The sequence below is a fragment of the Leopardus geoffroyi genome, chromosome C3 (genome assembly GCF_018350155.1).
Source record: "Leopardus geoffroyi isolate Oge1 chromosome C3, O.geoffroyi_Oge1_pat1.0, whole genome shotgun sequence".
Taxonomy (NCBI): Eukaryota; Metazoa; Chordata; class Mammalia; order Carnivora; family Felidae; genus Leopardus; species Leopardus geoffroyi.
In genome coordinates, this window is record NC_059338.1 from 6,784,611 (window position 1) to 6,806,931 (window position 22,321).

Below are 22,321 nucleotides of genomic sequence, written 5' to 3' on the forward strand. Positions count from 1 at the left end.
AACAAAACGTGTCGTGTTTCTAGGAAAAAATAGAGAACATGAAAACACTGCGAAAGATTTAAAAATATTAATACCAATACTTGTTTTCTGGAAATCTATAAAAGTATCAGTTCTCACCAAATTAAAGTATAACACAATTTTGGTCAAAGTCCCAGTGAGACTATTTGGGGGACACTTAACAAAATGATCGTAAACTTTGGAAAAAACATGTAAATATGGCCAGGAAAATGCTGAGAGAAGGTGAGAAGGAGGGAGGAGGGTTGGAGACAGTCTACCAGGTATTAAAATGGGTTGTACATAAAAAAAAGAGTCCTGAAACCAGAGTAGAGTGACGGATTGATGGAACAGAATAGAGCAGTCAGAAATCAATCCATGTACACGTAAGGACGCTGTATGTAAACACATGGCATTTCAGATCGGTGGGGGAAATGAATGAGATAACTGGCTGAAAATAAAGTAAAATCTCATCCTCAAAGCTCATACCAAATCAGTTTCAAATGGATTACAAAGTTAAATATAAAAAAAAACCCATAAAAATGTTAGAAGAAAAAAATACATGAAGGGAAGACCTTTCTGCCAAAAGCAAAAGCTATATAATACAGGCTTCTGACACAAACAGATTAGATGTAAATTTGAAATATTTGGATTTAAAAAGCATACCATAAAAAGCATATCTTAGCTTTGGTTTGAGATATTTTCTATTATAAAGATGTCATTTCTCTTAAAATTAATCTGTAAATCTAATGCAAAGCCATAAAAGCTGAAGTTTTAAATTTACCAGTGCGGGTTTAGAGAAATTAAACTGGTAGACCCCAGTAAGACTCTTCTAGACTCTGAAAATAGAAAGTTGGTTCTGTTATTTAAGACCTCTCTCTGTTTTAATACTGTATGAGTATCTGCACTGTATTGTAAATGATTATTAAATTATAATAGAAACAGGGCATTTTAAGTAGCTGAGCCTTAAAAAAAAAAAAAATAACTAGACTGTATTTCTGACTTTGCTCCGCTTGGTGTCACTCTTCCTTCTAAAACAGAAACTTTAATTTTGCTGCTCTGGGCTTCAGGTCAATTTAAATTCTATACGATCCGAGTGGTGAACCTGGAAAGAACCTCAGAGATCATCTCATCAGCCCCTTTGATCACAGAAACGAGCACTCTGAGGCCCAGTTCTAAGTGAGCTCCAGGCTCAAGGTCATTCATCCCCATTCACAGAAACAGGATTAGAATTCACATTCCCCAACTCCTAGTTGTAGTATGCTATCACATTATAAAACCAAACTCTTTGGAGTGATTACGTTTTTGCCGACAGCTTAAAAACCTTGAAATTAGATGTGCTACTATTTGTGAGTATACTGGTCACACAGAGATACAGGTATAACCTGTCCCTCTTCACCACCACCTGTGGGTTCTCCAGGACTCTGAGTCCTCCTGCTTAGTTCTGTGTCTGGAACATAATGCAGAAGTCACTCAGTGAGTGACTATGTAGTCAGATGGACTACTCCGTTGTCAAATTGCGGTAAGACTGGGTGTATGTTAAAAACTTTTAGAAATGGCAGAAAGCCTTTATGTAATCTGCCCTCCCACCCTTTTTGTTTTAATTGAAAACCAAGATGTCGAGATATATTTTTACGAACATCTGAATTAGGGAGTTATTCATAGTGTGGTAGTGGAATTCTTTTCATTACTTCTTTAAAAGGCTCCCATCTTTGTGAATTCAGGAATTCAGTATTTTTCATGGAGTGGGAACCTTGAGAAAAGACTCAGAGCGGTGGTTTGCAGAAGCCCAGCGCTAACAGGGCAGGAACCATTGTTAACTGGAGGTCGTCACTCTGTAGAGCAGTTGCTTGAGCTTTGAGCTTGAACTTGGAGCTTGGAGTGGTACTTCAAACTCAGCTTTTCAGGATTTCCCTTGGAGAAAGTCAAGCAAACTTCTTAATTTTGTGCTGTATAACTTTCTGTGTAATGGAAACTGACTTTCCGTTTACGCAGTTTGCAAATGCATTCTTCTGTAATCTAGACTTTTGTAATATTTGGAGGGTCAAGAGTTGTCATAGAAGTACATCTTTCACTGACAGATTAACGCTTGGGAACCGTAAAGTGTGAATGTGCTCAGGTTTGTTCTCTATGGCTGGTCGGAGTAGGGGCACACAGAGGTGACTGGAAAATCGTGTGTGTGTGTGTGTGTGTAGGTTTAAATGGGAGCGAGAGGACTCCATTCCAAATTCCGTGTCTAGTGAGACCCCCAACTGTGGAGGTGGTGAGGGTGAGGGGTTGAGAGATTAGAATTGCACATAGGCCTGTGATTGATGGAAATCATTTTGTTGTATGTTTCCCCCCAGTGTAATCCACTTCCTTGGTAGAAAATTGAACAGTGTGCTCCTTTCAGGGTGGCAAACAGTGAAACCACACAGCGGACTTCCGTGCCCGGTAGCCCTGCCTCACCGAGCTAGACTCTGCGCCTGTCGCTGTAATTGCTGTGTAAACGAAGTCCTCAATGGTGGCTTTAGTTGTCTGGAGGAGACTGCCGCTGGCCGGGTTTATTTTAAGAAATCAATTGCGGAGGAAAAGTTTTAACTTTATTGATGTGGATTTCATGTATGCTTAGGATAGACTTTTTAGTTTGGGGACAGATTTTTCAAACTACTCCAAAGCATGCTGGATTGCTAGTTGAACAGGGCAGACAGCAGTCTCTTTAAAACCTTCCCGTTGTTTGAATCTTCTGTCGGGTATTCATCTCGTCTGAATCTTGATTTTATTTTAGCGCATCTCACACAGTGCTTAACGTAATTTTCTTCTGAACATTTCATTTAGGTCAGTGATGTGTTGGATTAGGGTGGTGGGGTATCACAATCACTTGTGAGGGTTTTTTTTTTTCTTCTTAAATTACATATTCTACATTTTCCTGTGATTTAGGTATACACCTTTCTCTCAGCTCCCCCCAGCCTAGAACCATTGATAGATGATCAAGTCACTGGTTTTCAAACTTTCTTTAAAGCATAGAATCAACTTCAGACAAAGTCTAACATGCAAAACAGATAAGTATTGGGCAGGCTTTTCTGATTGAAGTTGGAGCCAGATCCCAGTGACCTGCCTGCCTTGACGCCCCCTATCTCCTCGCCAACTCCTGGAAAAACAAGGAACATGCTGTATTCATGAATGAAAACAAAAGAAGCACCATTTTCAAATGAAATAATGATTCAGGCAATACAAAATGAGAGACCAAATGCCTTATGTTTGTATTAATGAATCCCAGAGAAATTTCATTTCATTTATTCTCAACCGTTGAGTGTCGTTAAGGGTAAATTAATTAAAATAAGGTATTTGTGGGGAAGTAGACTCCTCATTTAATTATTCCCAGTCAAATGTGATTTCCTCTGGGCTGTGTGTGTGTGACGGCATTTCTATTCCATGGTTTAGTTAGGTGATAAACAGGAAGGAGATAATTTACTTCATTTCCAGTTGGACAGTAGTCTGTCAAAGAATATAAAGATGGGTAGGTGGTGGTCTGCAGTTAGAGATTCCTTTTGACTTAATGCCTTAAAGACAATATAAGCAAAACTGTAGATGTGGCTTTTGAAAATGGCAAATCTCCAATGTCGCATTTGATTATATTCCTTTTCCTGCTGCTGTCTTTCTTTGGGCAGGTGGTAGAGAAAACGAACCCTACGGAGCCCGTGGGAGTGGTTTGCCGAGTGGACGGAGTCTACCAGGTGGTGGAATATAGTGAGATCTCCCTGGCAACAGCTCAGAAACGAAGCTCGGACGGGCGACTGCTGTTCAACGCGGGGAACATTGCCAACCACTTCTTCACTGTCCCGTTTCTGAGAGATGTTGTCAAGTATGAGCAAGATAGATTCTTCTGTCATTACTCAGGAACTAAGTCACTTGAGAAGGAGGAAGACACCCCAAGTCCTTTTTCTGTGGAATTCATCTTCTCCCCTGAAGATCACCCTCATCAAGTGGAAATTTATCTCACATTGTTGTTGTTTTCACATGATAGGGTGCACATCTCTAGGAGCCTGTCTGCCCTGCGTCTAGGGCCTCAGAATTCCTGCTGGTGGACGCAGGTCATCTAGTTTTGAAAAGCTGCCCGCCCAATTTTAGCTGGCTCCCAGACTAGCATTCAGGAACCAGTAGGGAAAAGAACCAGAGGCCTGGGTGGAAATCAGCATGGTGGGATAAAAGCATAACATCAGAAGCTTCTTTAATCCATCGGTCTGTTAAGGGAAGGACCTTCTCACTGTCTGCTTCATGTGATAGCTTTTAGACATTCATGATGATGGTTTACTTCTCAAAAAGTTCCTGAGCTTTACTGTAGGGTATCGACTCCAGTTCCACAATATCTCCCGTTCCACTCTGCGCTTTGTAGCTGTGTTGGTTGATTTGTCCATAACAACTGTCAATCCTCATCTTCCCATTCCACACTTCAGGGGCTCTCGGTTGGGAAAGTTGGGGCAAAGAACAGAACCTTTTTTGGAAGACATGGAAACCGGGAGAGACATTGGTGTGAGCTGTGGTGTGTGCTCTTAAACGTGGAGATCGTTACTGGATTCTTTTCAAACTAAGGAGGTGGATAGGGAAATCTGTTCACTTCATATTTAAACATGAACCGAAACTTCCCAGATGCGCTTCACTTTGACAGTCTTAGCAAGGTTGTGGGTGCATTTGTGCCTGAGTGTGATTATCGGATTTTCTGGCATTTTAACTTCGGAAAGTGATTATGTCTTTTTTTTTTTTTTCCCCCTACTCAGTATTTATGAACCTCAGTTGCAGCACCATGTGGCTCAAAAGAAGATTCCCTACGTGGATTCCCAGGGGCAGTTAATTAAGCCAGACAAACCAAATGGAATAAAGATGGAAAAATTCGTCTTTGACATCTTCCAGTTTGCAAAGTATGTTTTCAGCAGCACCAGTAAGATTAGCTACAGGTCTTGAAATGTTGCTTTTCACTCCGTTAGGCCAGGACGCTGTTTTCAGCAAACAGTCGGGAGCATGTATGTGAGGTGTGGCGTTGTGGCTGTGAGTGTCCTGTCGAGACTCATTATCCTTCTCTCAAAGCGCCAACCTGGGAGTATGATTTGAGTTGCCCGTATGGTTTCTTTCTTTCTTTTTTCTTTTTTTTTTTTAATTTTAATGTTTATTTATTTTTGAGAGAGAGAGAGACAGAGCACAAGCGGGGTAGGGTCAGAGAGAGAGGGAGACACAGAATCTGAAACAGACTGCAGGCTCCGAGCCGTCAGCACAGAGCCCCACGCGGGGCTCGAACTCGCAAACCGTGAGATCATGACCTGAGCTGAAGCCGGACGCTCAGCCAACTGGGCCACCCAGGCGCCCCAACCTGTATGTTTTCTTTACACCCGTTAGTCCATTGTCTGACTCTCCTGCAAAATTGTTAAATTTTGTTAAAATTGTCACTTACTTTGGCTAAGAGACTAAAAGGTTGAGCTAGGGAATTGGCCCAGTTTGTGCGTAGGCTGTCTTACTGACCTATAAGTACGTGTTTCGGAGAACATGACTTTAGATTCTATAGCTCTCCATCAGAGATCACATTTGAGGCTGAGGTATGTGGCTCTGAATTTGGCCAGTGTACAAATGCAGAAGACGAATTAGCTGTATAAGATTCATCTTCCCCTGTGGGCTTCTAAGGCATCTTTTTTTGCCTCCCCCTTCCCCACCCCCAGAACAGATACTCATGGGTTTTGCATTAAGATTTCTGACCTTTCTGACTTAAGATGAAGTGTTTTGTAGTTTGGGGTGAAAATAATTTCTCATTTTTGCATTGGAGAAAAGAATTCCAGCTTTAGTCTAGGGACGAGCAGGATTTCTTTCAGTGTTCGTCTGGAATCAGGTTAAGACCAGCTGTTGAGGACCAGGGCTTAGCTGTGTAGACGGATCACAGCTGTGTTTGCAGTTTTAAACTTTGTGATAAAGTGGTTCCTGTATGGCTCCACTCCAGGAAGTTTGTGGTGTATGAAGTACTACGTGAAGATGAGTTTTCCCCGCTGAAGAACGCGGACAGTCAGAACGGGAAGGACAATCCTACTACCGCGCGACACGCCCTGCTGTCCCTTCATCACTGCTGGGTCCTCAACGCGGGGGGCCACTTCATAGACGAAAACGGCTCTCGCCTCCCAGCCATTCCTCGGTAAGTCAGTGTGTCTGATCTCGTGTGTGTGGACGCTTCCTGGACTTTGTCTCCTCGGGCCTTTCTCCTCTCCCTCTGACTGTTCCTAGATGTTTTTTCAAAAAGCATAGTATTGACGTGGGCAGTTCCCAGTGTATGGTGGCTTTTGCCCGTTACAAAGAGAGTGATAGCTTTTCTTCCCATTAAAGAGGAATCACTTCTGAATCTCTCGTTTTGGATACGCGTCCACCCTGTCCGTGTATGACTCTTGCTGAAGGGCGGTCAGGAGGGAATCCTGTTGGCATGCCATATGGGTAAAGCCCGCCGGGGGCACACTGCACCGCAGAGTGAGAGCACTGCTTGTTGCCACTCTCGTGCCCGTGGCCTCACTACTTGTGCCATCTGTGAGACTCCCCACCTGCCACTTCCCGCCAGAGACCCGCCACCCACATGCGACCTATGAGATGTCGGCCCGCTGCCCCTCCGACCGCGGCTCCTTCACGGTCACTGGGGGAGGCGCCGGGAAAGGAAGGGGGTGGCACTGGCATTCACTGATACTCAAACTTGAGACATGTTTTGGGATTTAAAAGTTAGAAAAAAGAAGGCACTTTTAGCTATTTAAGTCTAAGAGAAAGCACTTTCAAGCTAACTCTTGAATTTTATGATCAAACCCTCACCGGCACCTAGAATTACCCCCTTCAAACTCATTTGATATTTGTGCACTTACGTACAAAACAGGCTGCCGTGTAATTTATGTTCGTAACGGATAAAATGGCCGGCTGCATGCTCAAAAGCGCTAGAATGCCTTGGGGAACGTTAGAACATCCGCCAGCTGACTGGTCCGTGAGCGTGCTTTTACCAGCAGGGCCGGGGCTGGGCTGTGTCACAGCCCGGAGCCACATTCAGGCTCTGTCTCGTCAACAGATTTGCTCTGTGGCCCGTCAGTTGTCCTTCATGCTTCGTCGCTGGCCGTTGAGTTTTTTTTTTACCCCTTCCGATTTCCTTTGCCAAGTTTATAATTTACCATACATCGACATGCCTTTCAGTCAAGTATATTTTGCATTTCCACTTCATTGTTATTGTTTGATTTGTTTTCCATTCCCATTAATGCTTATTTATTCCTACATAGCAGTGCTACAAATGGGAAGTCAGAGACCATCACAACTGATGTCAATCTCAAGTAAATATCCCAGCCTGCCCGCAGTGCATGGTGACGGGGCTGTGCTTCCCTCCATACTAACTGGCGTTTGTAGCTTTAGTGCTCTGCCCTTTGGTGGTCCGGGGCGGGTGGATGGTTGAAGCTTTGGTGGGGGTGTCCTGCGCTTACTTGGTGGCCGGTATCTGTCGGGATGACACTAACTCAGAGTCTCCGTGCATGCTGGCAGTGGGGAGCATGCTCTACTAGAGAATCTGACGTGGATGTTTGAGTCTGTAGTGACAGATCCACTAGTGATGGGTAAGGCCTTGGGCAAGTTCCAGGCCGGGAGAGCAAGTTGAGACCCCAGCATCAGCTAGATAAGAAGAGCATTCTGAAGAGGTGTCTCACTGAATTGGAGATGTGCTCTCAGTATAAAGCTGGCGGCCTCCGATGTATCGGATGGCTCTTAACATAGAGAAAACTGTTCTTTTAGTGTTTTCTCATACTAACAGCTCCCTTCCGTGTGTTAATTTTGTGTGTTAATTTTAGTCAGTTCTTATCCTGCGCCCAAAGAAAGAAGCTTTTTGTCTGAATGGCAGATAATTTGCAGCTAGAAGTAACACATATCCTCTCTCATCGGGGTATTGATAGCGTTTGCAAAAGCCATTATCCTTATAGCTAAAGAGGCAGTCTGGTGTTCTTGCTACGTCTGAAAAGTTATTTAGTTAGAAGTTTTAAGCGTTGAAGATAATTTGGGAAACGTACAGGGTGGAGGATCTGGAGATGAGAGTTATCTGAGAAGTAGCCACGGGTGGGGGGGATGCCTGGGTGGCTCAGTTGGTTGAGCGTCTGGCTTCGGCTCAGGTCATGATCTCACAGTCTGTGAGTTCGAGCCCCACATTGGGCTCTGTGCTGATAGCTCGGAGTCTGCTCAGATTCTGTGTCTTCCTCTCTCTGACCCTCCCCCGTTCCTGCTCTGTTTCTCTCTGTCTCAAAAATAAATAAACATTAAAAAAAAATTTTTTTTAAAAAGAAGTAGCCACAGGGATGTGATATCTTTTTCGTCCTTGTGGTTGTTTTTCCTTTTTTTCCTGCCTGTGTCACTCACCTTTTCCCTATGGAGATGGGTCCCTGTCGGTGTCGGTGTCTCCTTGCCCGTAGACAAGGAAGTGGGATCACAGATCTGGCTAGTTTCTTATAGGAACCAAAGGTGACTGTTGCCCTTCATGCCTTTGGGAACCAAGATGCAGAACACTGTGTTATTTTCTGCCCCATCCATCATTTTTAAAATATGGAAACAAGGTGCTTTTATTTTATTTATTTATTTTATTTTATTTGTTTTAAACGTTTATTTATTTTTGAGACAGACAAGCAGGGGAGGGGCAGAGAGAGAGGGAGACACAGAATCCAAAGCAGGCTCCAGGCTCTGAGCTGTTAGTGCAGAGCCTGATGTGGGGCTCGAACTCACAAACGGTGAGATCATGACCTGAGCCGAAGTCACTCGCTTAACCAGCTGAACCACCCAGGCGCTGCAGGAGCAAGGTGCTTTTATAATTTAAGAAATAGAGTTTTGACCCAAAATATCTTTCTCACTGAGCCACAGCCTTTTTTTTTTTTTTTTTAATGTATGTTTTTTGAGGGAGCAAGAAAGAGCACACACACACAAGAGGGGCAGAGAGTGAGGGAGACAGAGGCGTTGAAGCAGGCTCTGTGCCGAGAGTGGAGAGCCCGACGTGGGGCTTGAACTCATGAGCTGAGTTCATGACCTGTCCCAAAGTTAGAGGCTTAACCGATTGAGCCACCCAGGCACCCTGAGCCACAGCTTTTAACCTCAGAAAGTGAAATAGTTTCTTAATGACAGAGCTGAAATCAGCAGCCAGCTACCTCCGTTGAGATACAAATGTTTTAAACACTATTTCTTGTTCGGGTTCTTTTATATAGTACGTGTCTCCCCAGTGACGTCCTTTTAGCCATTTGTAGAATAATTAAACTGAAATCAAAGTTGAGCCCCCAGTGAGATCGTGGACTTAGAAATAAAATTGTTCCTGCTGAAATTCTTCTCTCTAAAGGGTGTCCTCAAGTGAGTAGAAAAAGATTACTTGCAAGTGAGAGGTGACAAGGAGGTATTTTGTATAAAGGAAACAGCTGGGAGATACTCTGAAAGAATGGAAACAAGGTGCTGAGTTTTGACCAGGTGACATTAGTTCTAGCTTTCATCTTAACCCCTATGGAGCAGTTAGTTACCAAAAGTACTCTTGGCCAAAGACTTGGGGAACAGTACTGTCACTGGTTTAAGTTGCCGATCTCCTGCGATTTTGCATTTGGTGATGGGAGCTTCTGTCTTTCCTCCTTCTGGGCATCCAGCTTTATTCAAAGTGGCTTTCTTTTCTTTGTGGTACGTGAAGAGAAGTTACATTTAGGTCAGCTATATGTTCCTTGGGTCCAAAACCACCTTCTGATCGTGGCAGACGTCAAATTCCTCACGGGTTCTGGTGGGACGGGGCTGTTGTGTGCCTCTCATCAGTGAGACGGGTCCTTGTTTTTCCCATATGGTTTAATATGACTCCGAGCTGCCCCGGAGGGTCGGGACCAGATTTCTTGAGCTCTTTTGATAGAATCTGACACAGATCTGGATAGATGTGTGCCCTATTTTTTAAATTCGTCTTTTCTCCAAATTAGTCTGTCAGCCATCTACCTCCGTACTTCATTTATTCGTTCAGCCAGCAAACCTTTGTAGGCCTGCTCACAGACCTTCATTACTGCAGTAGTTTTCACAAGAGAAAAGGGTCCTTTCTTAAGCCTACTGGGAGGTCAAGATGCATAAAAGTTAAGTAACATCATTAGGCAGTGTGTGTTAATGTGTTAAATGTATGACATAAGTAATTATTATTATTTAGGAGGCAGTGACCTAGCAGACGTCTCTCATATATATATATTTTTTTGGTATAAATAAATGAGAGCAATCACTACGAGATGCAGTGGTCAAGGGAAGGTTGGGGCTTGTGCTGAATCTTGGAGGATGGGTATAATTTGGATAGTCCAGATTTTTATTTGACATGGTTGAGAATGACTTGGAATAATCCAAAGTGTGTGCAGCTGGCTGGTTTGAGTGAAAAGTAGCAGGGCAAGCTGGAGAAGGATCTAGAACACCTTGAACTCAAGCCACATGGTTCTGTTTCTTTATTTTTAATATTTATTTGTTTTTGAGAGGTCACAAGTAGGGAAGGGGCAGGGGGTGGGGGGACAGAGGATTCCAAGCAGGCTCTGTGCTGACAGGCTGGCAGCAGTGAGCCCAAGGTGGGGCCCAAAGTCACGGACTGTGAGATCATGACCTGAGCTGAAGGTGGATGTGTGCTCAACTGACTGAGCCACCCAGGTGCCCCCACATGGTTCTGTGTAGAAAAGGAAGCTTGGGCATCGCCCTGTGATTTTGACTCCGCCAAAGCTTCGGATACATATTTGGTAAAACAAAGGAAAGCTGCCATTTGAGGTTGTGAAAGACTAGTTTTTGTGTGCTCTCAGTCCTACCGGTGGAAAAACCTAGAGAGAGGTCTCATGCCTTTAAGCATATTAAAAACACTGCTTATTGACTTTTACATTAAAAACTTTAGAAACTTTTAGAAACTCAGGATCGAGTAGCTATATATATGTTAGAATGTGACCTAGGGGAAGCAAATGGTGACTTTGGCCTTGTCTTTGCTTGGGTTGCATTCTGCCTTAGCTCTTGGAAAAGAGACTTTGGTGAAAGTAGCAGAGAAGCACTTTGAAACATCAAATGAATCAGCTCAGCTAATCCAGGAGGTTTGGATTGCACGGAAAATGTATACCGGGAAATAACTGACCTTTAGAACAGCGCTGTCCAGTAGAACTTTCTGTAGTGAAGGAAATGTTCTATGTGCCATCTGATTGGGCAGTCATTAGCCATTCACAGCTACTGAGCACTTGAAATGTGGGTTTTGTGACCAAGGAACTGAATCTTAGAATTTTAGTTAATTTCAAAAATTTAAATTTAAGGAACTGCAAGTGGCAGGTGGCCAATGTATGTTGGACGGTACAGCTTTAGAATGCTTGTCCATGTTAGTACTTACTTGAGAGTACTTAACTCTCAAGGTCGTGGTCAGGATTAAGGTGAAATATGAAGGATTCAGAGTACTTAGCGGGCCTGGACTGTAGTATATATTCTATAGTATATAGTCCATAAATAGTCCCTTCTTTATGACATTCAAACTTAACCATGGTAAAAGATGAGATGTGCGCTAGAGGGATACGTGTGACGATACAGGTGAAGTGCTTTGAAGATCTGCCGGTCATTACTGGCCTTCGCCCCCCATAGTGTCTTCTGGACCATGACAAGTTCACGTTACCTTAATCCTCAGGGAATCTGGTGGCCATCAGGGTAGCGGCTGTTCTGTTTGCTTCACTGGGAGAGTTCGGTTACCTGCAAGCTTCTCAGAGGGAAGGGGTGGTCTGTACTTTCACTCTGGCAGTAACATGAGACGCAGAGCCTTCAACATGTCTGCTTTGTTTTCTTAGCTTGAAGGATGCCAACGATGTACCAATTCAGTGTGAAATCTCTCCTCTTATCTCCTATGCTGGAGAAGTAAGTCTGATTTTCCTTGTCTTCTTATTCTTTGAAAAGTAGGATTCTGATACCGTTTTTATTTATTTATTTTTAACTAAAAATGTGTATTGTTGAGAACGAGAGCATGTGCGCGAGTCGGGGAGGTGCAGAGAGAGAGGGGGACAGAGGATCTGAAGGGGGGCTCAAAGTCAAGAACCGCGAGGTCGTGACCTGACTTGAAGTCGGATGCTTAACCAGCTGAGCCGCCCAGGCGTCTCTGATTCTGATACTGTTTTATGTTTAAGTGTTCTGCGCTGCTCATCCTGGGAATGAGAAAAGAGGTTGCATTTGTTCCAAATTCTTCTCTTTGAGAATTCCTGTTACGGCTTTGCGTCTGTCCCACAATGGGGTTAGTTGCCACAAACAGAATGTTTAATAGTTAGTCCATTTCATTTACACATTGAAATGCGGTGGTCTTTGAAAACAGTTGGCTTTTTTTTTAAGATAAGTTATCCAGCTCTTTTGTTTTTTAATTGAAATATAGCTGACACCCAGTGTTGCATTGTGTTCAGGTGCACAGCTTGTGAGTCAGCAGGTCTGTACGTTCTGCTGTGCTCACAGGTGTAGCTGCCGTCTGTCACCATAGGGCACTACCGCCGTGCCCTTGGCTGTGCTCCCTCTGCTGGACCTTTCATCCCATGACCTACTTCTTCCATAGCTGGAAGCCTCCACCTGCCACTCCCCTTCACCCATTTTGCTCCCCCTCCCCCCCCCCAGACCCCTCCCCTCTGGCCACTGTCAGATTGTTCTCTGGGTTTGGGGGCTATCTGGCTTTTTAAAATGCAGTGTACTTTTTTCTCCCCAAGGGTGGTTTTGTTCGTATACTTGGTACTCTCACTTTCAGGACTGGGGGATTTAGGGGTTTCTCCTCTTCTAATATGTGATATTTTTCCTGGAGACCCTTGTCAGATTGCTTAGCTCCAGCATCAGAGACAGCCACATTGCTGAGAAAGTTGACTCTGTTGGTTGATGATGATAGGAAGAATGATTAACACCTTACTTACTTCAAGAATTATAATCAGAGTAATTTTCCTTTCATTGTTATTTGTTTTACGCTTCTGTAAATCGGTCAGTAAGCTCAGTTTAAAAAGTATACTAAGTAGATTTTTACCGACTTTTAAATTCTGCATCTCAACCCCACTTTTTGGCATCCATGCTTTAAATCTTTGGTATAGTCATGGCGTCCTGCATCGTATGACTAGCGCCTGCTGGTTTTCTGTGTTTGATTCCAACCCTTCTTTCAGGGAATAGAAAGTTACGTGGCAGATAAAGAATTCCACGCGCCTTTAATCATTGATGAGAACGGAGTCCATGAGCTGGTGAAGAACGGCCTATGAACTGGAGACTAAGTTCCACCACAGTAAGAATAGCTTTTACTTTTGAGAGAGCAACTGTGAACCTCAGGGCCTCTCCTGGAATACTCACCCGTGAATGTCCACGGGGTTTCCTTTCGCTTGTTGAACTCTTACAACTCCCGCGTGTTCCCCAGGATCCAGATGACTGAACTCCAGAAAGCATTTTTATGATTCTCACCTCACTGAAGGTCTTACTTCTATTTTTCAATTGTAGACTTTGTTTTCCGAGCCAAGGAAGACGTTGGCCAACCAGGAAATTTCCTACAGCTGGGGCATAGTCAGGGTGTTCAACATCACTGTACTTGGAGCTGGAAACATTTGTTTTTGAAGTTGTACATAGTAATAATAATGGCCTCGTATGTGTCAAAAGCTTTCTACGGTACTAAAAGTGTGTTTTATTTTATCAGAAATTAAATTTTTTTAAGAAAATAATTGGACAGTCAAATAAACTTTTCTTCCTGTCTCTGGAGTGGCATTTGTACCTTGAGGAAATTATTCTGCTAGAAAAACATGAAACTTGGGAGAAACTTGGCCATAATGCAGAAAACCAAATTGGCAATTCCAGGAAATTGCAGCCTCGTGGTATTTATTTATTTATTTATTTATTTATTTATTTATTTATTTATTTATTTTTGAGTTTATTTATTTTGAGAGCAAGCGAGCAAGGGAGGGGCAGAGAGAAGGGGAGAGAGAGGATCCCAAGCAGGCTCTGGTGTGTCAGCGTAGAGTCTGACACGGGGCTCAGACTCAACGAGCCCATGAGATCGTGACCTGAGTAGAAAATCAAGAGTCCGACGCTTACGACTGAGCCGCCCAGGTATCCCCGCAGCAGCGGTTTTTAGATGAATGTTTGTCTTTGGACTTCGTCCTCCTGCCACTTTATAACAATGACTCTGAACCAGAGACGATTTGCTGCTTGGGAAGGCTTTCGGCAGTGTCACCACTAGGAGGGTGGGGGGGTGACACCGGCTAGGAGTGAGCGAGAGGGACCAGGGATGCCGCTGGACTCGCAGCGCACAGGGTGGCCTCCTGCACCAAAGGGTGATCTGGCCCACGATGTCAGTACTGTGAAGGCGGGGAAACTTTGTTTCACGTCATTGGTTTGTTCTCTTTTACCCACATATTTGGTAGCTCTCAGAAATTCAGAAGAACATGGTTCTGGTGTTTCCCCAGACAAGTTAATCACTAGCATGCAGGTTTTTTTTTTTTTTTCTTTCCATCTAGAGGATGAGCAAACAGAGGTGGGTCCTTAAGATATGGGGCATAGTTCAGTGGCCATTAGGAAGGGTTCTTGGGGCGCCTGGGTGGCTCAGTCGGTTAAGTGTCTGACTTTGGCTCAGGTCACCATCTCACAGTTCATGAGTTTGAGCCCTGCGTTGGGCTCTGTGCTGGCAGCGTGGAGCCTGCTTCTGATTCTCTGTCTCCCTCTCTCTCTGCCCCTTCCCCCCACCTCGCTCGCTCTCTCACTCTGTTTCTCAAAAATAAACATTAAAAAAAAAAGGAAGCATTCTCTAGGTTAAGATGGAGTTTGCATGAAAATATTGAGCTCTATAAATGCATTTTATAGAGCATTTAAGTCTTGACCAAAGCATAAAATTTAACATCTGGATAAATGAAAAATTCTAAAAACTAGGTCTAGAGAAGAAATTAGTAAATTTTATCTTTTACTGACAAGTGGTCACAAGATGGAATATTATAGGTGGGGCTTTTCTCTAAAAGGAGAAATTTTAAGAGTTACTTTTTTAAAGAAAGCATGTAATACATATTTTTTTAATGTTTATTTATTTTTGAGAAAGAGACAGTGAGTAAGGGAGGGGCAGAGACAGAGGGAGACAAGAATCTGAAGCAGGCTCCAGGCTCTGAGCTGTCAGCACAGAGCCCGATGCGGGGCTCGAACTCACAAACTGTGAGATCGTGACCTGAGCCGAAGTCAGACGCTTAACCGACTGAGCCAACCCAGGTGCCCTATAAAGTATGTAATATTTATATCTATCTAAATTTATTTTTTGTGCTAAGGTCTAGATAGTGTGTCCAGCGTATTTTCTCTTTCCTTTCAATAACAGCCCAGTTTTGCTATTGTTATCCATTCCGTTTCTCAGATTTGTGAGGTTTGAGTTCTCCATCAGAACGGGCTCCGAGTGGATTGTGAGGACAGAACTGCTCAGCGTTAGCACCTGAATGGTACGCTTCATTTCCTTTTTCCTGGACCTTCATCTGCGGTTTCCTCTCTCCCCATCTTTAGGCTCCTATGGCTAATTTCAGGAAGGGGAGGATGGGCAGGATGGGGGCAGTGGTGTTACTGGAGAGGAGCGGCGGCTGAGGGACACTGGGTGCAGTGAGAGCAAAGGGTCTGGGAGCCACTGAGCTGTGACGTTACGAGGTGGCTGCATTATACACCTTTACAAGTCCTTGGTAAATAATTGTTCTAATTCAGAAAATACAGAATTGGGTAAAATGGTTATAAAAACATGAACTAGACTCATTTGGCAACAGTGTGGTAGAATTTACATGAGAGTTAATAATCACTTTGAGTGTCATTGAAATCACCCTTGCAAGTATGTTAATAACTTTACTGATAGTCACAGATGAACATATAAGCCAAATAGGCTGTGTTATTTGAATATTTGATTTTTGTTCCTCAATTTCCCTCTTGCTTCTTGAAATTGATGCAGTTTTGGTATCTAAAAAGGAATTACTAGGGATATCTACAGAAAGATGAACAAAAATAATTTTATGTTCAATCTAGCCCTTCTTTTCCCCAGTTTGAATTGTTATTGGTAACAACGTGGGTTCATTGCTAACCGCAGCTTACTATCTGCAGTGTTTCCTCTTGGTGATTCATCACGGCACAGTCAGATCTCAGTTATCTAGGTAAAACGAGGCGAGGACAAACACATAATCCAAGAGAGTGACTAAAACACAAGCCATTCAGTTGACTTGGAAGTGTAGTTTCCTACTAGACGAGACTGATGCTTTTGCAGTTCATGGCCCTCCAGAGAGCCCCAGTTTGGGAAAGGCATGCTGGGAAGTGATGGAGTGAGTCAGCCAAAGAGGTCTGAGTGCCTGTCACATGCCCAGCACTCCCTGGGATAAAAGCACAGAGCCCTCTCCTTACACGGCTTGCGTTCTGGTTCAGGGGATAAAAGTAACCCCCTTAAATAACGCAAGGATGATTTAGTACCAAAATGCAAGGAAGCAAGGTCAGTGGGAGGTGAACAAGGGTCATCGTTATGGACTGGAGTTTGGTACGGCAGAACTTCTCCACGACAAACCCTGTTATCTTGAGAGAGGGGATGTTAGGGTCAGAAGTTTCTGTTCCAACAAGAAGACATACCTTAATAGTTCTACCATGTCTTATGAAAGACCAGTGAGGTTTTTACTCATCAGAACCATGTTTCGCTCATAGTAAGCTCTCAAATAATTTGGCTCTGATTCTATTGGATTTAGTTGCCTTAAAATCAAACGTGTATTGTGATTCAGATATGGATTATTAATGGGAGTTGGCGATTGTGGGGAGGAGGGGTTACTTAGCCGCATCCAGTTGCCAGGTGAGCAGACCTGTAACGGTGATTTTTCCAAGTGTGGTCCCCTGACCGGGTACATCAGTGTCACCTGGAAACTTGTTAGAAACACACATTCTCAGAATCACTCCGTTATGCATTTGTGGGTGGGGCCTAGAAACTTCTATTCTGACACGCCCTCCAGGTGATTCCGATGTATACCAAAGTTTGGGAACCATTGCTCTAAGAAGGCTAACCAAAAGGTCAGGGGCAGTACCAAAAAGAACATACCCTAGGGGAAACAGGCCCGTGTGTGTAGAGCAAGAATAGGGGAAGCCAGACACCAAATAGATCTGGCTTAGGTGAGCTTTATTCTTTTTTTTTTTTTTTTTTTCCCAACGTTTATTTATTTTTGGGACAGAGAGAGACAGAGCATGAACGGGGGAGGGGCAGAGAGAGAGGGAGACACAGAATCGGAAACAGGCTCCAGGCTCTGAGCCATCAGCCCAGAGCCCGACGCGGGGCTCGAACTCACGGACCGCGAGATCGTGACCTGGCTGAAGTCGGACGCTTAACTGACTGCGCCACCCAGGCGCCCCAGGTGAGCTTTATTCTTTAAAAGACGGAGGGAATGGTGGCGGTGGTGGTAAGAGTAGAAGACGGAGCTAGAGAGACCTGACCTGGACGCTTGTACTTGCGAAGGACAATGGTTTCTAAACCCTTTGGATTCTCTGGATTGCTTGGAGAGATTTAAAAAAAAAACAAAAAAAAACAAAAAAACAAAAACAACTCCAGTTCTAGAGATTGTGATTCTCAGTCTGGTGGAAGGCCTGGGTACCTAATTTGTAAAAAAGCACTGGATGATTCTAGCAAGCATTTAGGAGTGAGAATCACTGACTTGCGGGTAGAGACTTAGCGAAGGGTGAGGGGAACAAGAGTCTGGATGTGTTCTGGCTTTGAAAAATCAGACAAGGGAGGCCAAAGATGAAGAACATATCATTTGAGAGGAAGAGCGCAAACAGAAGCACAAACAGGTGGGCAGGGCCAGGGAACATGCATCCTGGGGACGATTCCACTTTGCAAACGCCTCAGATTGCTAGAAAGAGCCACCCTACACTGGGTTCTTCTTAAATTTTATCCCTCTCCAATTCAGAGCGTTTCTTCCAGCTAGAGTGAGGGTAGTAGGGGAAACAAAGTTAAGGAATAATTTGGTTTAAAAATAAGAGTTTCAGGGGCGCCTAGGTGGCTCAGTCAGTTGAGCGTCTGGCTCTTGATTTTGGCCCCATTCACGATGTCACAATTGTGGGATGGCGTCCACATTGGGCTCACACTGATTGTGGAACCTGCTTGAGATTCTCTCTCCCTCTTCTCCTCTACCCCGCTCGCTCACCCTCTGTAAAATAAAAAATAAATAAAAATAGGAGTTTAGTCTGAATGAGAAATAAAAAGTAAAAATGTGGTAAGGTGATGGCATTATGGGTGGGTTTTTCTTCTGTATTTCATAAATTTTTGGATGATGCATTCTTAGTAATTTTATGATAAAAAGTTTTATCCTTTATAAAGTCTCAAAGGATGAATAAACCAAGCGTATTCACATTGACCAGTTAGGTGCTTCTGTGAGAGAACTCAGAGGTAACATTGGCTGTGATGAGGTCCGCAGAGTGTAGACGTACCTTCAGATAACGGAGTGTGGACAGCGCACCATTGGAGTGTAAGGCACCGTGGTCTTTGTATGCTGTTATCTCTCACCTTGGCCATTACTTGGAGCTTCCTCCTTTGCGATGCATGATAATGTCTTAATTTGGAGGGATGTGTGAAGCAAATGTCTGGTACGAAAGCCTTTCTGCGAGGCTGAACAGGAGTCCTCTGGTGGAATATACGAATTAGTATCTGCTTACTCCCTCTTAAAGATGAGAGGCTAAGAGGCTTGCCAGAAGCTCAGTGAGTCAGTGGTGACACCAAATATGTTTATGTAGACATAGTGTTTTCAAACTTCTGAACCGAGTTAGAAGACAACGTAAGAACAGAAAGTCTATTATTATAGTTGTGTGACTCACTGTTTCCACATCAGCTCTCTCATTTCTATCTCAGTAATTCTTCTCAGAAAGTGTTCCTTCTTAGATTTTTTTCTAGTGGGCACATTTTTTTGTTTTGTTTAGTTTTGTTGTACAGAATGATGTGTAGAACTCGTACATATTCTATACAGCAAAATATAGACTAACGTAGGTGATGTGTATGAGATCGAAATGGGACTTGATAAATTTCCTTTTAAAGTTTAAAATTTCTCCTAATTTATGTACTTCTAAGAGGTCTGAAATTTGACAAAGAGATTATTACTATCATTTTTTAAAATTTTTACTGAAATTCTAGTTAGTTAACATACAGTGCGATATTGGTTTCAGGAGGAGAATTCAGTGATTCATCACTTACATGTGATACCCGGTGCTCATCACAAGTGCCCTCCTTAGTACCCATCACCCGTTTAGCTCATCCCCCACCCACCTTCCCTTCAGCAACGCTGAAGTTTGTTCTCTGTATTTAAGAGTCTCTTAGGGTTTGTTTCCCTCTGTCTTCTTTTTCCCTTTCCCATATGTTCATCTGTTTTTTTGTTAAATTCCACATATGAGTGAAATCATACGATATTTGTCTTTCTCTGACTCACTTATTTTCCTTAGCATAATACACTCTAGCTCCATCCACATTGTTGCAAATGGCAAGATTTCATTCCTTTTGATGGCTGAATTATATTCCATTTGTGTGTGTGTGTGTGTGTGTGTGTGTGTGTGTATGTACACATACGTACCATCTTTATCCATTCATCAGTTGACGGACATTTGGGCTCTCTCCATAGTTTGGCTATTGTTGATAGTGTGGCTATAAACATTGGGTTGCATGTACCGCTTCGAATCTGTATTTTTATATTCTTTGGGTAAATATCTAATAGTGCAATAGCTAGATCGTAGGGTAATTATACTTTTAACTTTTTGAGGGACCTCCATATTGTTTTCTGGTGTGGCTGCACCAGTTTTCATTCCAACAATGCAAGAAGGTTTCCTTTTCTCTGCATCCTCGCCAATACCTGTTGTTTCTGGTGTCGTTAATTTTAGCCATTCTTACAGGTGTGAGGTGGTATCTCATCATGGTTTTGATTTGTATTTCCCTGATGATGAGTTATGTTGAACATTTTTTTCATGTGTCTGTTAGCCATCTGGATGTCTTCTTTGGAAAAGTGTCTATTCATATCTTCTGCCCATTTCTCCACTGGATTAATTGTTTTTTGGGTGATGAGTTTGATAAGTTCTTTATAGATTTTGGATGTTAACCCTTTACTTGAGATGTCACTTGCAAATATCTTCTCCCATTCCACAGGCTGCTTTTTAGTTTTGTTGATTGTTTCCTTCAGTGTGCAAAAGCTTTTATCTTGGTGAAGTCCCAGTGGTTCATTTTTGCTTTTGTTTCCCTTGCCTCTGGAGATGTGTCTAGTAAGTTGCTATGGCTGAGGTCACAGAGGTTACTGCCTGTGTTCTCCTCTAGGATTTTGATGGTTTCCTGTCTCACATTTAGGACTTTGATCCATTTTGAATTTATTTTTGTGTATGGTGTAAGAAAGTGGTCCAGTTTCATTCTTGTACATGTTGCTGTCCAGTTTTCCCAACACCATTTGAAGAGATGGTCTCTTTTCCATTGGGTATTCTTTCTTGCTTTGTCAAAGATTAGTCGACCATATAGTTGTGGGTCCATTTCTGGGTTTTGTATTCTGTTCCATTGATCTATGTGTCTGTGGTTGTGCCAATATCATATTGTCTGATGATTACAGCTTTGTAATGCAGCTTGAAATCCATAATTGTGATGCCCCCAGCTTTGCTTTTCTTTTTCAGGATTGCTTTGGCTATGTGGGGTCTTTTGTGGTTCCATACAAATTTTAGGATTGTTTGTTCTCACTCTGTGAAAGATGCTGGTGGTATTTTGATGGGGATTGTGACAAAGACATTAAATCTCCTGAACATAACATAGTGAGTATCAAGTAAAGATACCATGGCTAATACCTTACGATGGCACTTAACCGTGTGCTGGGCATTGCTTGAAGCACTTTATCTACATTGTCTCATTGAATCCTTACTACTTTCCTATGAAGTATGAACTTCTGTTGTCCAGTCCATAAACTAGTAAGAAGCAGGGCTGGAAATTGAACCCAATGTCTGAATCCAGAGACTTACTCTTTTTCATTTTTTTTTATTTAAAAATTTTAAATATACACAAGAGTAGAGAACAGAATAACAGCCCTCTGTTACTTAGTTTCTAACAATTAACTTCGGCTAATCCTGTTTCATTTAATTCCCACCTCCAATGCCCCCATGGAATTATTTCATAATCAGTTCATCGTGTTGGATGTAATACTGCAGTATACATCTAAGAGCTAGGTGTGTGTGTGTGTGTGTGTGTGTGTGTGTGTGTGTGTGTATCCACACAACTTAAAAACCTTAATAATTAATAATGATTCCTTTTGTCATCTGCCATGCATTGAATGTTTGTGGTCCCCCCACCCCCGCCCTCAGTTCCTATGTTGAATGCTAACCCAATGTGATAATACTAGAAGGTGGGTTGGGAGGTGATTAGGTCACGAAGGTGGAGTCCTCATAAATAGAATCAGTGTACTTATAAAAGAGACCCCGAGAGTTCCCTTACCGCTTCCACCTTTGGAGGATATGGCAAGATGACCACCATCCATCTGTGAATCAAGAAGCAGAAACTCACCAGACACCAAATCTTCCGTGATCTTGGACTTCCCAGCCATCAGTACCGTGTGAAATAAAGTTCTGTTTTGAAGTCCCTCAGTCTGTGACATTTTTGTTATATCAGCCTGAATGGATGAAGATGTCATCTGATATGATCCCACGAGTGTTCAAATGTCCCCAAGTATCACATAAATGCCTTTTTAGTATTGATTTATTTGGATCAGGGTTTAAAGTCCACTTAACTGCTTTTGTGATGTTTCTTAGATGGTTTTAACTTGTGCATGTCCTTTTTTTTTTTTTTAATATTTATTTCTTTAGAAAAAACTGGTAATGTTTCCAGTCTTGTAGATTTTGGATTTCATTTCCATGTTAACATTTTCCTCTATCTTCCATATTTCTTGAAAACTAGTTGTGTCTGAGACTTGATCAGATTCAGATTCATTTTTTTTCCCCCATAAAAACCACTTTCTAGATGGTTCTGTGTATTTCCTATTGAATCTCACTAGAAGGCGTGTGTCCATGATGTGAAGATTGGCATTTTTTTTTAATTAAAAAAATGTTTATTTGAAAGAGAGAGAGTGAGAAAATGCAGACGTGAGTTGGGGAGGGGCAGAGAGAGAAGGAAAGAGAGAATCCCAAGCAGGCTCCCCGCTGACAGTCCCACATGGGGTTTGAATCCACAAACCACCATGAGATCATGAGCTGAGCTGAGGTAGAGTTGGGACGCTTAAACGACTGAGCCACCCAAGCACCCCTAATTAGCTTTCTTAAAGATCGTTTGTTCTGCCTCTGTAGGTATTGTCAGCCCAATCCAGCCATTTTAAAGCCCCCTCCAACCTTTCATCTA

General features: G+C 42.9%; 1 protein-coding gene across 11 annotated transcripts in view; it reads left to right on the forward strand.

Annotated features, from left to right (window-relative positions):
* UAP1 (UDP-N-acetylglucosamine pyrophosphorylase 1) overlaps positions 1-21,573 on the forward strand; it is a 46,056-nt gene extending 24,483 nt beyond the window's left edge. For 2 of the 11 annotated variants that reach the window (XM_045456607.1, XM_045456609.1), the window contains exons 6-11: positions 3,645-3,838; positions 4,752-4,892; positions 5,957-6,145; positions 7,254-7,304; positions 11,796-11,862; positions 13,128-13,707. In XM_045456607.1, the coding sequence (XP_045312563.1) occupies positions 3,645-3,838; positions 4,752-4,892; positions 5,957-6,145; positions 7,254-7,304; positions 11,796-11,862; positions 13,128-13,220 (735 nt within the window). In that variant the 3' untranslated portion in view covers positions 13,221-13,707. Of the gene's footprint in view, positions 1-3,644; positions 3,839-4,751; positions 4,893-5,956; positions 6,146-7,253; positions 7,305-11,795; positions 11,863-13,127; positions 13,708-15,337; positions 17,101-17,339 lie in introns of those variants that run through there. The other 9 variants (XM_045456610.1, XM_045456611.1, XR_006707032.1 and 6 more) reach the window with 8 other exon arrangements.
* Positions 21,574-22,321: the final 748 nt, after the last annotated feature.